The sequence below is a fragment of the Loxodonta africana genome, chromosome 7 (assembly GCF_030014295.1).
Source record: "Loxodonta africana isolate mLoxAfr1 chromosome 7, mLoxAfr1.hap2, whole genome shotgun sequence".
Lineage (NCBI taxonomy): Eukaryota > Metazoa > Chordata > Mammalia > Proboscidea > Elephantidae > Loxodonta > Loxodonta africana.
Genome location: NC_087348.1, coordinates 76,733,037 through 76,751,817, shown reverse-complemented (window position 1 = coordinate 76,751,817; position 18,781 = coordinate 76,733,037). Strand labels below are relative to the sequence as shown.

The following is an 18,781-nucleotide window of genomic DNA, read 5'->3' as shown; positions in this document are numbered from 1 at the left end:
AGGCAACACCACAGCTGCCATGAAGTGTCTTCACCTGCTTTGACCCTTTGCTCAGATGTTACCTTCTCAGCAAGGTCTACACTGACATGTCAGTCTCCTTTACTCTGCTTTGCTTTTTATTTCTTCACAGCGCTCACCAACTTCTAATTGTCTGTATCATGTACTTTTTGCTTGTTTCATCTGTCTCCTCTGCTAGAATACTAATTCCAGGAAGGCAGACACTTTGTCACTTATATTTCCAATGGCCCACACAGTACCAGAAATATTAGAAGTACTCAGTATAATTTTTGAATGAATGAAATGATTAATGCCCTGTGATGACTCATTTTATGTCAACATGAATAGCCTGTGGTGCCCAGTTGTTTGGACAAACAGTAGTCTAGAGGTTGCTATAAAGGTATTTACATGGGATTAATACTTCATCGACTGACCTTAAACTAAGCGGATTACCCTCTACAATGTGAATGTGCTTCATCCAATCATTTGAAGGCCTTACGATCAAACAATAGTTTCCTGAAGAAGGTTCAGCTTCAACGCTGTACATAGACAGCATTGCTAGAATTTCTAACCTTCTACCTGACATATGGATTTTGGTCTTCCTAGGCTGCCTAATTCTGTGGGCCAATTTCTCAAAATCAACTTCTCTGTTTCTCTCTCTCTGTCTCTCTGGTGGCACAGTGGCTAAGCGCTCAGCTATGAACCGAAATGTTGGCGATTCAAACCCACCAGCTGCTCTGTGGGAAAAAGACGTGGCAGTGTTCTACATAGAGATGACAACATTGGAAACTCTATGGGGCAGTTTGGTCAGAACCAACTTGATGTCAATGAAGTTATTTATAAATACTACAGAACATATATATGGCCCGGGGGGGTGCGAATGGTTTGTTTTCAGCTAGTAACCTGAAGGTTGATGCTTCCAACCCACCCAGTGGTGCTGTGGAGGAAAAACCTGGCAATCTGCTTCTGTAAAGATCGCACCCAAGAAAACCATTAGAGCAGTTCTAGTCTGTAACACGTGGCATCACCATGATTCTCAATGTATCAAAGGCATCGAGTTTACCTCCTATAATCATGTGAGCCAATTCAGCTAGATAAATCCCTCTCTCTTTAGCTCTGTTCACCATGAGAGTTGCTTAAAATTACCAGTCCTGTAGTTGCTGGAACAGAAGGTTCAAAGTCCTGTTCTCTTTTTCTTTCTCTACTGGTTCTGTTTTTCTAGACAACCCTGAATAAGGAATTCTCTGTGTTTCTGTTTGCAAAAAGATGCAATTTGTGTCTGAATCCTTAAGTAAAGACAGGAAACAAAAATAATGCAGCAGGCATCAACATATAGGGGTTAATTTTGCCTGTCTTGAGAGGCATTCACCCTTTCAGCTAGGAAACAGTTCAGTCCCCTGGAGTTTTAAGAACAGGATGTGAGCCTGATCATAAACAAATTCCTCCATTAGTTTCTTTCTCGCAGACTCAGTTTTATCCAGCTTGCGGAATTCCCCTAGAAATCCTTTTTTGCTTTTGCTCTACTCAGTTCCTGATGAGTTTGGGAACCCTGCTTATTCCCTCAGAGTAAGTCATGCCTTCTGATCTGACAGAACAATTCACAGGTTAGACAGGGTGGTGTCTTATGCTTACACTCTACCACCACCCATTGTTGTCAAGTCAATTCCAACTTACAGTGACCCTATAGGATAGAATAGAACTGCCCCATAGGTTTTCCAAGGAGTGGCTGGTGGATTCGAACTGTCGACCTTTGAGTTAGAAGCTGAACTCTTAACCACTGTGCCACTAGGGTTCCAAACCCATTGCCACGAAGTCAATTTTGACTCATGATGACCCAATTTATCATGACCCTATAGGACAAAGTAGAACTGCCCCATAGGATTTCCAAGGAGCAGCTGGTGGATTCAAACTGCTGAGCTTTTGGTTAGCAGCTGAGCTCTTAACCACTGCAGCACCAGGGCTCCTCTTAGACTCTGTAAAAAAAAAAAAAAAAAAAAAAAAAAGACTCTAGGGACATCTTAAATCCAAGGCTAGAGTTAGAACCCAGAAAAACAGCTGGAATTTTACGAGTCCGCAAAGACCATCCCCAGCGGGTAACCTTTCTGTAAGTACAATGTCTTTAGCAATTTTACTGTCTGGTTAAACTTTGTTATTTTCCCTCAGAAGGTGCTCAGTCAAGGCAAAGCTAGTGTTATCAGGCTCATCTCAGCATAACCTGATGTTGAACATGAACACAGCTTTAAGGACATAGAATTGCTTTTGAAAAATCATATATGAATAAATATTAAAAAACATTTTCAGCAGGTTTTTTATGTGAGCCAATTTGTGTTTCTTAATGATAAATTTAATTTAATTAATTTCATTAAAGTTAACTCACTATTTTCTCTGATTTACTGTCTGAAGATCCACCCCCACATATACTATGAAACCTCATACAGGCTAATTATATGCAGATATATTTTTCCCACAGGATCCAAGTTTCTTTTAAAATTACATTAATGGTATATTATTACATCAAACCGTACAAAATAAGAGGTTTCATTGAGAAAATATTTTTCTACCAACCTGTCTCTTGAGAGCAGCCTTAATCTCATTATTCCTGAGACTGTAGATGAGGGGGTTCAACATGGGGATCACCACCATGTAGAACACAGATACCACCTTGTTCTGGTCAGTAGAGTAGCTGGACTTGGGCATCACATAAATGAATGTAGTGGTCCCATAGAACAGAGTGACTGCAGTCAGGTGGGAGGTGCAGGTGGAGAAGGCCTTGTGACGGCCCTGAGTTGAGTGCATCTTCAAGATGGTGATGAGGATGTAGATGTAGGAGATGGCTATGACAATCACTGTGACCACAATGATGGAGCCAGCAGAAAAGGAGGGGACCACTGCAGGGATACTGACATCAGAACAGGAAAGTTCAACTAAAGGAGCAAAGTCGCAGAAAAAATGATTGACCTGATTTGGTCCACAGAAGTATAAGGAATCAAAGAAAATAGTACAACAACAAGTATTGAGAAAACCACATACACAAGCCGCAGTGAATAGCTGGACACAGACTTGGATGGACATTTTAGTTAAATAAAGCAGTGGGTTGCAGATTGCTATAAAGCGATCATAGGCCATGGCAGCCAGAAGACAGCACTCAGCTGACCCAAAGAAAACAACTGAACCAAGCTGGATGGCACATCCAAGATAGGAGATTGTGTATCTCTCCACCAGGAAGTTTATAAGCATATTGGGTGCGACAGAGGATGAAAAGCCTATGTCAGTCAAAGCCAAGTGGTTCAGGAAAACATACATAGGATGATGGAGCTGAGCAGAGATTCTGATCAGGATGATTGTGCTGAGATTGCCAGACATGGTCACCAGATAGATCCATACAACGATCATGAAGGGAGTGACCCGAAGGGTAGGATCTTCTGTTAAGCCCAATAAAATGAACTTGTCACTGCAGTGTGGTTCCCATCTACCAGGGAATCCATGAGATGATGTAGCTGGTTCAAAAAGGGCCTGTGATGAAAATATTACATTAAAAAAGCTATGAATTTCATGGTTTCATTTTCATAAATACATACATGGAAGTCTTTATAAATAAAATTTTCAAGTTTTGTTTTTAAAAATTTAATGTTTACTTAAAACCCCCCAAAAAGCATATATTTATATACAGTGATGAGTCCCTCTGTAGGTTTAAATCACTTTTATTAAAAGCATCAGATAACTTGGTTGAAATAATGTATTGTTTTCGTCCTTATATTATTTTTTACAATAAAGCATTCAAAGTGCCTCTAAATGTAAAAATTAGAAAACATTAAGACTCGTGCAAATAATGAAAGGATTGGTTAGTTAAAAAAAATGTATAAATATAGCATTACATACTTAAAATTAGCATAATAGCTAATATTTATTTAATGCTTACTATAAAAAAATTTTTTTTTAAACAACAGACACAGGACTAAGCATTTTATATACATACTTCTGTTTTGATTTCCATGAAATAATATTAAGTATTTTATTATTCCCATTTCATAGATAAGGAAACTGATACCAGAAAGGTTAAGTAACTTACCTAAAGTTGCATACGAAATGGTGGAATCAGAATGTGAACCCCAGAGTTTGAATCCCGTCCATTTCTTTAGTAACTATAACATAAATGACATTGAACAATAATACTGATGAAGTTGGCTATACTTAGAAATTAGTTAATAAGAGATTAGCCTTTCTGCTTTCTGATAGCTAATATATAAAAGAGATAACTAGTTATATAGTTCACAAAGTCTATCAGTTAAACAAGAACATTATTTTAAAGGAGAAATACACTTATCCTTGATAGTAATATGACACAGGAGTTTCAAATTAGGGAATAGTCACCTTTTGTAAATTTATTAAATATTTGTAGTTGAAATATTATTGTTTTATGAAGGAGTGTGAAATATCAATCTAATCAATCACCATACAAAGCACTATATGACTGATACTCAGGATCTAATTGAAATACAGTTATCCAAACAAATAAAATCATTTTCTACTGTAACAATGTTTTCTAATTAGAGTGTTGTAGAAAGAAATAATATTATTATTGACGTAATATATACAGCTGAATAAAGTGTAGCCTCAGAAGTTAAGAAGTTTAGCCAGGATCACCCAGCTAGTAGCCAGGTTGACCCTCATCTGCAATTTTCTGATTTTTATCCTAGTCTTTGTCCATTGTGTCTTATTGACTGTGATCCTAGAGCACTCAGACCTATAAATAAACTAAATCTTTCTGCAAAAAGAAAAAACCAAACCCAGTGGCTATGTTCATTGTGTCTTGCTGACTGTGATCCTAGAGTGCTCAGACCTATAAATAAAGTAAATCTTTCTGCAAAGATGGTTAAAATAATAAATCTCCAAAGAATCTATTAAGTAATTAATTAATTAGCATTGTGGCTGAATGTTGCGTGTAGATAGTGTTTCTGGACTTATGGGTGGGTAAATAAAGACTCCTCGTAATTCGAATTAAGCTCATTGTACACTTAAGTGAATTCAAAGTTACTTGCTAGCTGACTGCTTGTTTACATCTGCCAGGTAACCCAATTATGACTTGTGAGTACGGACACAATCTAGTGGAGGAAAGTGTTCTCAATGGTGAATTATAATCAATACATCAGGTTCACTCACAGATGCTGAAAACTTACTTACCTCTTGAAATAATTTGTTCATCTTTCAATAATAAATCCAAAGTCATTGTATTTACATAGCATCCATGCTATCTTTCTGTTATTGTTTGCCTTTGGGCACAAATCTCTGAAGATTCAAATGTGAACTCAAATGCATTGAAGATCATCATCACATTCTCCAGTGGAAACTGAACAGTTCAAATCACACTTACACAACTAGTCTTAAGGGTTCTGTCAATTCTCAAGTGGCTTATTTATTTATTTATTTTTGTTTCTATGTAGATGTTGGCATACTTTCATTTGACAATTATTGGGGTATAATAAAATAATTTCTCAAAACTAAATATTACTTTTTAATTTACTTTGATATTTCATCTTAGGGAATACCAAAGTTCATATATAAAAGGTAATTTTATCTTTATTCATTCAGCTTGTTCATTTTATAAGTATTTGGCAGTGAGAGTAAGAAACTCTATTTGATACCTTGGGGAATACGAGGTGGATACTGTACAAAGTTGAATTTTTAATGACAAAATTAAGACATGTGCATATTTTTCTAGCAAAAGATATAAAATAATTATCTTAAAGGTTATACAGATTGAGAACTGTGAAGTAAAAAAATGGTTTCCAAATAAGACAGTCTTTCATACTACTTGCCTCAAAGGCATGACTACTGGTTTGTGGCTTATGTGACTAGGGGGATAATGGTAGAAGCAAGTATCTTCAACCCAAAGAATATAATTCTCTTGCTAATCCTCAGATTATAATGTCCTCCCGATGCTCCCTTTGGTGGAAGTGGAGAAGGGGCTCGTAAGACAAATGATGACCCATCACCCCGTCCTATACAAATACTAATAAGCAACTAGACAGCAACTAATAGCAACAATGACTAATGATGTTGAGCATCTTATCATGTGTTTTTAAGCCATCTGAATGTCCTCTTCAGTGATCCTTTTGTTGCCAAAGCTGATAATCCATCATAAGAAGTACATCCTACAGCTGTGCCCCTATAGTGTGAGAATTTTATAGTTTCATATTTTGGTTCTACATCTATTTAAAAAATTTTTTGAATACTCTGAGGCATGGATTCTGATTCATTTTTCTGCACATGGGAATCCAGTTTTTCTAGCACAATTTATTGAAGAGACTTCCTTCCCCCCTAAATAGATTTAGCAGCCTTGTTACAAATCAGCTGATCATAGATGAATGATTTTATTTCTGGACTCACAACACTGTTCCTTTGAGCTATATGTCTATTATTATACCAATCCCAGGGTGTTTTAATTACTGTCGGTTTATAATATGTTTTGAAATCAGGAAGCCTGAGTCCTCCAATTTCATTCTTCTTCAAGATTGCTTTAGCTATTTGGGGTTCCTTCTCGTTCCATATAAATTTGAGAATTGGTTTTCCATTTCTGCAAAAAAAGGCTGTTGGAAGTTTGATGTGGATTGCATTGAATTTGTAGATTGCTTTGGGCAGTATTGACATCTTAGCTATGTTAAGGCTTCCAGTCCGTAAACAGACTGTCCTTTCATTTATTTAGGTCTTTAATTTCTTTTAGTAATATAGTATTTTATGTACAAGCCTTTCACCTTCTGCAATGAGTTAGCTATAGTGTCGGACTTTGACTTCAGGGAGGATGAGAATCAGAATCAGCACAAAGCTGACTCAAATGAGGTTGAGGTCAGACACACTTCCACTCTTCAAAGTTTTTACTAATTCTGACACCAGCTGTCCTCCCCACTGCACTCTCTACTTCCCTGCTGGGTTTGATAACTTGTTACAGTGGCCACACACAACTCACAGGCCATACTCACAGTTACAAGGTTTACTAAGGAAGCAACGTGGAATCAGGATTAACTTAGAAGTGTCATGGTAAAACACCAGATTTACACTCTGCTAGTTGGAATGGACTTGACAGCAACGGGTTTGGCTTTTTCTTTCTTTCTTTTTTTTTTTTTAAAGAAATAAAATCAAAGAGTTTTATCAAAGGATAAAACATTTCACGAAACGGGCAAACACAGCGCCTAGGCAAGATGCTACAGTGTGTTCCAAATTGCAGGGAGAACAGTGAGGTTTTATCAGGTGCGGCAAACAAAGGACTGCGGGGTATGGGGTTACATAGCAAAAAATTACAAGGAGTTTTTTTCTTTTTTCTTTAATTTTTATTGTGCTTTAAGTGGAAGTTTACGAATCAAGTCAGTCTCTCATACAAAAATTTATTTTTTTGCTATATACTCCTAGTTGTTCTCCCGCTAATGAGACAGCACATTCCTCTCCACCCTGTACTTCTGTGTCCATTCAGCCAGCTTCTGTCCCCTTCGACCTTCACATCTCCCTTCCGGACAGGAGCTGCCCACGTAGTCTCATGTGTCTACTTGATCCAAGAAACTCACTTCTCACCAGTATCATTTTCTATTTTATAGTCCAGTGAAATCCTTGTCAGAAGAGTTGCCTTGGGGAATGGTTCCAGTCTTGAGCTAATAGAAGCTCTGGGAACCATGACCTCTGGGGTCTTCCTAGTCTCAGTTAGACCACTAAGTCTGGTCCTTTTACGAGAATTTGAGGCCTGGATCCCAGTGCTCACCTGCTCCATCAGGGTGAATAAACATTTTTTTTATTGACCTTTAGATGGAAGTTTACAGAACAAACCAATTTCTTATCACACAGTTAGTAGACACATTGTTGTATGACATGTGTTAACAGCCTAAAGACATGTCAACGCTCTCCCTTTTCAACACTGGGTTCCCTATTACCAGTGCTCCTGTTCCCTTCTGCCTTCCAGTCCCTGCCCCAGGGCTTGCGTGCCCCTGTAGTCTTATTTTGTTCCATGGGCCTGTTCAGTCTTTGGCTGAATGGTGAACCTCAGGAGTGGCCTCATTACTGAGCTGTAAGGGTTTCCAGGGGCCATACTCTCAGGGTTTCTCTAATCTCTGTCATGCCAGAAAGTCTGGTCTTTCTTTTTGAGTTAGAGTTTTGTTCTTCAGTTTTCCCCAGCTCTGTCCAGGACCCTCTATTGTGACCCCTGTCCGAGCAGTCAGTGGTGGCAGCTGGGGACTATCTAGCTGTATTGGACTCAGCCTGGTGGAGGCAGTGGTAGATGTGATCCATTAGTCCTTTGGACTAATCTTTCCCTTATGTCTTTAGTTTCCTTCATTCTACCTTGCTCCTGAAGGGGTGAGAATAGTGGAGTATTGTAGATGGCGGCTCACGGGCTTTTAAGACCACAGACGCTACTCACCAAAGTAGAATGTAGAACATATTCTTTATAAACTCTGTTCTGCTAAGTGAGCTAGAAGTTCCCTGAGACCATGGTCCCCACAGCCCTCAGCCCAGCAATTCGGTCTCTCAGGGAGATTGGATGTGTCTATGGAGCTACCATGGCCTTGCTTTGTACAGGTTGTGCTGGCTTCCCTAGTAATGTGTACTGTTTTACCCTTTACCAGAGTTACCACTTATCTATTGTCTTTTAAGTGTTTTTCCATTCCCACCCCTCCCCTCCCTCGTAACCATCAAATATTGTTTCTTTTTGTATGTAAACCTTTTCATAAGTTTTTACAGTAGTGGTCTCATACAATATTTTTCCTTTCGTGATTGACTTATTTCACTCATTATAATGTCCTCCAGATGCACCCATGTCATGTGATGCTTCACAGATTCATTGTTGTTCTTTAGCATTGCATAATACTCCACTGTGTGTACATACCATAGTTTGTCCATCCATTCATCTGTTGATGGGCATCTAGATTGTTTCCATCTTTTTGATATTGTGAACAATGCTGCAATGAACATGGGTGTGCATATACCTATTCATGTGACAACCCTTATTTCTCTAGGATATATGCCTAGGAGTGGGATTGCTGGATCCTATGGTATTTCTATTTCTATTTTTTTTATCTTTCTAAGGAAGCGCCATATCGTTTTCCAAAAAGGTTGTATCCTTTTGCATTCCCACCAGCAATGCATAAGAGTTCCAGTCTCCCCGTTGCCTGTCCAATATTTGTTGTTTTCTGTTTTATTAATTCATGCCAATACTGCTGGGGTCAGATGGTTCTCATTGTGGTTTTGATTTGCATTTTTCTGATGGCTAGAGATTGTGAGCATTTCTTCATATATCTTTTGGCCACTAGAATGTTTTCTTTGGTGACATGTCTGTTTATTTCCTTTGCCCATTTTTTAATTGGATTATGTGTATTTCTGTTGCAGAGGTGTTGGATTTTCTTATAGATTTTAGAGATTAGATCTTTGTCTGATTTGTAATATCCAAAAATTTTTTCCCAGTCTGTAGGTTCTCTTTTTACTTTATTGGTGAAGTCATTTGATGAGTTTAACTTTTAGAAGATCAAGTTATCTAGGTTTTCCTCTGGAGCTTTTGTGTTGTTGGTTGTGATTTATATCCTTTTAATGCTGTGTATTAGGGCCTCTAGCATTGATCCTGTTTTTTCTGCTATGAACTTCATAATTTTTGTCTTTATACTTAGGTCTTTGATCCATTTTTGACTTAGTTTTTGTATGTGGTGTGAGGAATGGGCCCTGTTTCAGTTTTTTGCAGTTGCACATCCAGTTTTGCCAGCACCATTTGTTAAAAAGACTGGCTTTTCCCCATTTGATGGATTTTGGGCCCTTGTCGAAGAGCAGGTAACCATCTGTGCATGGATTTACATCTGGGTTCTCAATTCTGTTCCATTGGTCAGTGTATCTGTCGTTGTACCAGTACCAGGCTGTTTTGACTACTGTAGCTGTATAGTAGGTTCTGAGGTCAGGTAGTGCGAGCCCTCCTACCTTATTCTTCTTCTTCAATAGTGTTTTACTTATCTGGGGCTCCTTCTCTTTCCATATAAAGTTAATGATAAGTTTTTCCATGTCTTTAAAGAATGTTGTTGGTATTTGTATCAGTATCACATTGTATTTTTAAATCACTTTGGGTGGAATTGTCATTTTTACAATGTTGGGCCTACCTATCCATGAGCATGTATAGGTATATCTCTTTTAGTTTCTTGCAGTAGTGTTTTGTAGTTTTCTTTGTATAGGTCTTTTACATCCCTGGTTAGCTTTATTCCCAAGTTTTGTATTTTTTTAGGGGCTATTGTAAATGGTATTGTTTTCCTGATTTTCTTTTCACCATTCTCTTTATTGGTATATAGGAAACCAACTGATTTTGTATGTTTATTTTGTATCCTGCAATTCTGCTGAATCTTTCTGTTAGTTCCAGTAGTTTTGTCATGGAGTCTTTTGGATTTTCTTAGTATCATATCATCCACAAATTTGGACATTTTAACTTCTTCGTTACCAATTTGGATGCCCTTTATTTCTGTTTCTTGCCTTATTGCTCTAGCTAAGACTTCCAACACACTGTTAAATAGGAGTGGTGATAAAGGGCATCCTTGTCCTGTTCCTGTTCTCAAGGGGAATGTTTTCAGCCTCTCTCTATTGAGAATGATGTTGTGCATTGGTTTTACATAGATGCCCTTTACTATATTGACAAATTTCCGTTCTATACCTATTTCATTGAGAATTTTTATCAGGAATGGGTGTTGGACTTTGTCGAATGCTTTTCTGCATCAATTGAGATGACCATGTGATTCTTTTCTTTCCTTTTATTTACATGGTGGATTACACTGATTGATTCTCTGATGTTGAACCATCCTTGCATACCTGTTATGAATCCTATTTGGTTGTGGCGTATTCTTTTTTTGATATGATGCTGAATTCTATTGGCTAGAATTTTGTTGAGAATTTTTGCATCTATATTCATGAGAGATAATGGCCTGTAATTTTCTTTTTTTGTGTATCTTCGCCTGGCTTTGGTATCATTGGTATGCTGGCTTCATAGAATAAATTCGGAAATATTGCTTCCTTTTATATGTTCTGAAATAGTTTGAGTAGTACTGCTGTAAGCTCTTCTCTGAATATTTGGTAGAATTCTCCAGTGTTGCCATCTGGGCCAGGGCTTTTTATTGTCGGGAGTTTTTTTTTTTTTTAATTACCTTTTCAGTCTCTTTTCATGTTTTGGGACTGTTCAGATTTTCAACATCATTTTGTGTTAGTTTGGGCAGGTAGAGTGTTTTGAGAAATTCATCTATTTCCTATAGGTTTTCAAATTTGCTGGAGTATAGTTTTTTATAATGCTCTCTTATCTTTTTTATTTCGGTTGTGTCTGTTGTAATGTCCCCCATTTCATTCCTTATTTGGGTTATTTGCATTCTCTCTTGTTTCTCTTTTGTCAGTTTGGTCAGTGGTTTGTCAATTTTGTTGATCCTTTTAAACAACCAACTTTTGGTTTTATTGATTCTTTCTATTGTTTTTCTATTCTTTATTTATTTCTGCTCTGATCTTTATTATTTCCTTTCTTTGGTGGCTGTGGGCTTCTTTTGCTCTTCTCTTTCTATTTCTTCAAGTTGTGTAAGTAATGTTTTAATTTTGTCCCTTTCTTCTTTTTTGATGTATGCATCTAGTGCTATAAATTGACCTCTGATGACTGCCTTTGTTATGTCCCAAAGGTCTTTGTATGATGTGTTTTCATTCTCATTCGATTCTAGGAACTTTTTGATTCCATCTTTGATTGCTTCTATTACCCAGTGGTTTTTAAGCAGAGTGTTATTCAGTTTCCACGTAATTGATTTTTTTCCGTAGTCTTCCTGTTGTTAATTTGTACTTTGATGGCATTGTGGTCAGAGAAGATACTTTGTATTATCTCAGTGTTTTGGATTTTGTTGAGAGTTGCTCTGTGGCCTAAGATGTGGTCTATTCTGGAGAACGTTCCATGTACTTTGGAAAAGGATGTGTACTTTGCAGCTGGTGGGTGGAGTGTTCTATGTATGTCTATGAGGTCAAGTTGTCTGACTGTGGCCTTTACATCTTCTGTATCTTTGCTGAGTTTCTTTCTAGATGTTCTGTCCTTTACCAAGTGTGGTGTGTTGAAGTCTCTTACTATTATTATGGAACTGTCAATTTCTCTTTTCATTGCTGTTAGAGTTTGTTTTATGTATTTTGGAGCCATGTCATTGGGTACGTAGATGTTTATTATGCTGAAGTCTTCATGATGGATCGTCCCTTTAGTCATTAAATAGTGCCCTTCTTTGTCTTTTATGGTGGGTTTTGTTTTAAAGTCCATTTTATCTGATATTGGTACTGCTACTCCTGCTCTTTTTTGGTAGTTACGTGCTTTATATATTTTTTCCATCCTTTGATTTTTAATAAATTTATGTCCTTTGTTTTTAAGGTATGTCTTGTAGGTAGCATATTGATGGGTCCTGTTTTTTTTATCCATTCTGTCACCCTGTGTCTCTTTATGGGTGGATTTAGGCCATTTGCATTTAGTGTAATTATTGATAGGTATGAGTTTGCTGCTGTCATTTTGTCGTGTTTTTTTTGTGGCGCTAACATTGTCTTTGTTCCTCTTACTCTCCTGTGCTGAGTTCCTTTTGTTTGTGAATTTCTTTTGTTTTTGTAGAGTTTTGTTTTTACTGAGACTTTTTGTTTTTCTTCTTTATTTTGATGAGTAGTTTCTTAACTTTCTTTGTGGTTTCCTTGAAATTTACCATTATCTTCCTAGATTTGAACCAGTGTATTATTACATGGTATTGCCTTGCCTTCATCTCCGTTAGAAAGTTCTATACCTATACCTTTTATTTCTTCTTTTATTGTTCTCATGTCATTGTCATTTTCAGATTTTACTCTCTGGTTCTCTGTTGCAATTGTTTTGGTTTTGGATAGTCCTTGAGAATTCATTTCCTAGGTTGCTATCTGACTGGTACAATCTTACATCTTAGATTCAGGCTGTGGTCTGATGTTATTTGTTCTCATACTGAAGAACTCCCTTTAATAATTCTTGTTAGTTTGGTTTGGTTTTTACATAGTCTCTTATTTTCTGTTTATCAGGAGATGTCTTTATTTCACCATTATATTTGAATGAAAGTTTTGCAGGATATATTATTCTTGGTTGGCAATTTTTTTTTTTCTTTCAAGTTTTTATATATGTCATCCCATTGCCTTCTGGCCTGCAGGATTTCTGCTGAATAATCAGAACCCAGTCTTATTGTTTCTCCGTGTATGTGACTTTTTTTTTCCTCGAGCTGCTTTCAGGATTTTTTCTTTGTCTTTGGTTTTAGTGTGATTATGATATGCATTGATGTTTTTCTTTTGGGGTCTATCCTATATGGAGTTTGCTGAGCTTCTGGGATGGTCAGCTTTTCATCATTCATGATATTAGGGAAGTTTTCTGTCATAATCGTTTAATGATCATCTGTGTGTTTTCCATTTTCTCTCCGTGTTCTGGAACTCCAGTTACTGGCAAATTTTTGCTTTTGATTGTATCCCACAGAATTTTCAGGGTTTCATCAGTTTTGTTGTTTGTTTTCTGATTTTTCCTCAAACAGAGCTATATGCAAGTGTTTGTCTTCAATTTATCTGACTCTGTCTTCCACCATCTCAAACCTGCTCCTCAGCCCTTCTATGAAACTGTCCATTTCTAAAACCTTCTTGTTTATCTTTTGGATTTCTAATTGTTGTTTTTAAATGATTTCTAGTTGTGAATTTATTTTGGCATTTTTTTCCTGTATTACTTTCCTGAATTGTTCCATTTTTTTGTCTGTATTTTCCATGAATTTTTCTATTTTTACCTCATTTTTTCCTGCATTTTGCTTTGACTCTGGATTGCTCTGAATATTAGAGATTTGAATTTTCTGCCAGGTAGCTCCAGTGCCCTTTCTTCTACTGGAGAGTCGTCTGGTGTTTTATTTGGATGCCTACTGGAACCATCCTGTCCTTTTTTTTTTTTTTTTTTTTAATGTGTTTTGATATTGTCTGCTATCTTCGGGACATTCAGTAGTTATTTTCTTTATTTCTTGATTTTAGATTTGTTTGTCTTGTCCTGCTTTTTTGTTTTATTTCATTATGTCTGAGCACCCGGGCTGTGCATTCTTTGTTGTTTGTTCATCTCTAGTCACAATACTTTTCACCTTTTTCTCCAATGGACAGGGCCAGACATTCAGCTGTGGTGCATGAGGGCAGGTCCAGCTGAAGGGGAGGCCCTGGGATGGGTTGTTTGTGGCACGTACTAGAGCCAACAAGCTGGGGCAGGAATCAGTACTGGGCAGATTCCAGTAGGTTATGCCTGTCCTGCTCGGAGGTGTGATGCTCAGTGCACAGTGCAGGTAGGCAGGAAAGAGGGTGAAGGTTGTGATGTGTGGAGCTAATATGGGTATGGGAAAAAAGAGAAACAGGAGAAACAGGAGCCAAAAACAAACAATCAAATAAGAAAGAATAGTAATAAAAAAAAAAAAAAACACAGTGCTAAATGAGTTTGCCATTGAAGTGGATAGATGAGAAACTGAGAAAGGGACAAAAGCAAAAAGGAAAAAAATGAAAAAGGCAAGAAGAAAGAAAAAACATAACTAGATAAAAATTTGGAAAAGAAAATAAAAGCCCCCAGTAGTCCCCGAGTCCCACCGGTTGGCATGCTAAGACCAGGGAAGTGGCTCACAGGTTGCACAGTGTAGCCTGGCTAGAAGAGGTATACATGTCACACAGCACCAAGTATTCAGGAGACAGAAAAAGAAGATAAGTGTAGAGAGGTGAGAACTGTGAAATGAAGAAAGACAGAAAGGGAAAGAGAGAGAGAAGAGAAAAAAAAGAAAGAAATGCCTACAGTGATCCCTCCTACTCAGCTGCACAGATTGAGGGAGTGACTCCTATGCCGTGTACTGCAGCCTGGCTAGAAGGGGCTCCCAAGGTGTGAAAAGAAAAAGAAAAGAAACAGAAGAAAGCAAAACAAGGGGGAAAAAAAAAAAGCCCCAGGAATCCCACCAACACGGTGTCGTGGCCAGGGGAATGTTTCCTCAGTCCAGCATAGCTTCACAGCCTTTAAAGAAGAAGAAAAGGTGGCACACGGATCCAGGTGTTCCAGAGAAAGGCGGGGTAGGTGATACGAGGCACAGTAGAAACCAAAAGAGATAGAAAGAACCAACACCAACACAGGGGCCCAGCCACAGTGGGCAGGACATATCTGAGCAGCTTGAGGCCAAAGCAGGTGCATCCTGGCCAAGAGACTGTGGCTGGTGGGAAGCAGAGGAAGTCAACAGGGTGGACGAGAAGGGGAGGGCTAGGAAAGTGTACATCGCTCATTACTGCGTGTTCTGTCTGCTGCTGGGAACTTCGTGAAGCTGCTTTCCCGTACTCCCTGTCAGCCTATCTCCAACGTGGGTGCGGTGAATCCAAAGGACTCGAACCCTGCACTTCCCGGCCAGTTGAGCCACTACAGCCAGCCAGGAAGCTTGGAGGTAGAGCAGCAGGGTGAGAATGGGGTGTGGAAAAGTATGTATCGCTGGTTACCTGGTGTTCTATTTCCTGTTGGGAGTTCTGTGAAGCTGCTTTCCCGTGCTCCCTATTTGCTGATGCCTAACGGGAATCCAAGATGGTGTATCTGTGCTGTGTTAGCTGATGGGGGCACTCCAGACCTATCTCTCCACACTCTCTGTCCTCTGTCAGTTTCTTATTCCATTTGGTCTTTGGCTGAGTTCTATACATCTTCATTTGACACTTCGGGTTCCAGGAATGACCTTTGTCTCTGTTTTACTTTGTTTTTCAGTTCTTTGCTGTGGAGGGAAAGCATGGTGCTTCTGTATATGGCACCATGTTGGCCAGAAGTCTGAACGAACATTCTTAATAAACACCTCCAACAAACAGTTCCTCATCCATGCCAGAAATTCTGACTCTTGCTCCCTTTGTGTTCCAAGCAGTTAAATTTTGACAAAAAAGCTGAATTTTCTCTTTAGAAAAGTAGAAGATTTCAGTTTAATTCAGAATGGAGTTTTAATGTAGGCCTGAAGTCGTCCATTTCAGTTATGCCAGTAGTTTAGTTTTAAGGTTTATAGTCCACATACAAAGAAGTAACAGGAATAACTCAGGATATATTTCTTCAGTCAGGACACCTTCTGCTTGGCTGCTGCTGGCAGGCCCTTACTCTCGGGGCTTGGGCCTGGCCTTTACCTCTGCCCTTGCTCGCCTGGCCTCTGTTTCCGTCTGCTCCTGGCCTCTGCCTCTGCTTGTGCCTGGCCTGGAGCTTACTAGCTCCACCAACAAGCGCCTGGAGGAACCCCCCTACAGCAGCAAGCCTCCTACCTGAAAGCCCTCATTTCTCTGGTGCCATGGTTCTGCACATTCACTGTAGCCACCTCACTCCATCGGCCAGGAAGCCCACCATACTGTCTTATGCTGGTCAATGTTACAGTTCTCTCTGTCTCCTTGGCCTAGGACGGCCTCCGCACAGGAACCCTGGGTCCAAAAGACATACTCCACTTCAGGCTCTTCTTGATGGTAGTGAGGTATTCCCTCAACCTCTGTGGGGTGGGTGCTTATATAGTTAAGTGGCTCAATCTTATTGGGCAGATTTTATACACCCTCTTTGCATAATAACTGACCAACCCCCTCGCTAGACTCAACTGAACAATCCCCTCTAAGTGACTCTATCTATTTGCGTAACTGATATTCTCTACTGTCAGGGACTGGCTTCTTCCTTGGGTAACTGTTACAAGGGAAACTGTAACAAGTCCTTAGGGCTCAAGAAAAAAAATCTCCCAAGCTGATTCTCTCTCTCTCTTTTATGCAGAAGCAAGGCATAAGGCTACACAAGGAAACTCATTTCCCTTATATTCCTATCTTGTTTGGTGTTTTTATCCTGAAATGGTGTTGAATTTTGTCAAATGCCTTTTCTGTATTAATTGAGATGAACAAGTGGTCCTTTCCTTTGTTCTATTAGTTTGTTGTATTACATTGGTTGATTTTCTAGTGTTGAACCACCCTTGCATTCCTGGGATAAATCTCACTTGATTATGGTGTATAACACTTTTATATGTTTTTTGATCTGGTTTGTTAGTATTTTGTTGAATTAGTTTTATTTATTTTTAAGATTATTTCTCTTAGCTTAGAAGTATTATAATGTCTGTTAATTTCCTATCTTAGTCTTAAATGATTCTGTTTCTGTAGTCTGCTGCTCCTACTGGTTCTCCTGTTTAGTCTCTTGTTTCCTTTTCTGTTGGACATTATTTTTCAGTCTTTGATGGTTGGAATTATTGGCAGGAAAAATAAAGGCTTGGAATGAAGACCTTTCTCCAGATAGGATGTTCATGTATTTATTAGAGTCATTGTGTCTTAGACCACCTTAACCCAAGTTCCAGGCTTGAATTTTCCTAGATTTCCAGGGCTACAAATCTGTACAAAGGCTTGTTTACTTCATGTTTCTCCCTACCATCATGGTCTATATGAGGTGTATTAATTAGGCTTCTCACCTGGTCATACACTAGGCTTTGACTTCTGCCTCTCTCACTCCAAAAGAACACTAAATCCACAGTCCCATTTTGTAGCTTTTTCTCCTACTTGTCAAATATCCTCATTATAAAGAATTTTAGAGTACTCAGCTCACTTCTCTGGGTAATGATAGTTTATCTGGGTTCTCACTTATTATCCTGTAAGATGTAATATGATTTTATGATGTATTTAATATTTCATCAAGCTTTTATTTAGTTGTGTTCATCATAAGAGTTGATTAAAATTACAAAGCGTACCATTGGTAGAACAGAAGCCTCAAAGATTAACTGTATGTGTGTACACAGGCAACAGCCAGCATGAAGCGTCTTCACCTAATTCGATCCTTTGCTCAAATGTTACCTTCTCAGCAATGTCTACACAGATATGTCAGTCTCCTTTAGGCTGCTTTGCTTTTTCTTTCTCCATTGCATTCACTAACTTCTAATAGTCTGTATCACGTACTTATTTGTTTTGTTGTCTGTCTCCTCTGCTAGAACATTAATTTCAGGAAGGCAGACACCTTTGTTTATCACTTACATTTCCAATAGCCTACACAGTACAAGGCATATTAGAAGCACCCAGTATAATTTTGGAATGAATGAAATGATTAATGCCCTGTGATAATTAATTTTATGTCAATGTGGAAAGGCTATGGTGCCTAGTTGCTTGAACAAACTCTAGACTGGGTGTTGCTATGAAGATATTCATATGTGATTAACATTTGATCAATTGACCTTAAACTAAGCAGATTACCCATCATAATGTGGATGTGCTTCATCCAATCCATTGAAGGCCTAAGAGCAAACTATGGTTTCCTGAAGAAGAAGGATTCAGATTCAATACTACCAAGAGATATTGCTGGAATTTCCAGCCTCTTACATGTCGTGTGGATTTTGGACTTCCTAGCCGGCCTGATCCTGTGAGCCAATTTCTCAAAATCAATCTCTCTCTGGTGATGCAGTGGTTAAGCACTCAGCTACAAACCAAAAGATTGGCAATTCGATCTCACCAGCCACTCGGCAGGAGAAAGATGTGGCAGTCCACTTCCATAAAGATTACAGCATTGGAAACTCTATGGGGCGGATTAGTCAAAATCAACTAGACCACAAAGAGGTTATTTACATGTATTCCAAAATATATATATGTCCCTGGATTGTGGAAGGAGTTTCCTTTCAGCTACTAACCTAAAGGTCGACAGTTCTAACCCACCCAACAGTGCTGTGGAACAAAGACCTGGCAATCAACTTCCATAAAGATTACACCCAAGAAAACCATATGGAGCAGTTCTAATCTATAACACATGGCATCACCAAGAGTT

General features: G+C 38.5%; 1 protein-coding gene across 1 annotated transcript; it reads right to left on the bottom strand.

Moving 5' to 3' along the window:
- Positions 1–2,535: 2,535 nt before the first annotated feature.
- On the bottom strand, positions 2,536–5,199 carry LOC100676229 (olfactory receptor 5P6-like). The gene is made up of 2 exons (XM_064289476.1): positions 5,179–5,199; positions 2,536–3,510 (listed from the first exon to the last, which is right to left on the bottom strand). Exons 1-2 carry the CDS (start codon positions 5,197–5,199, stop codon positions 2,536–2,538), a joined length of 996 nt encoding a protein of 331 aa, XP_064145546.1.
- Positions 5,200–18,781: the final 13,582 nt, after the last annotated feature.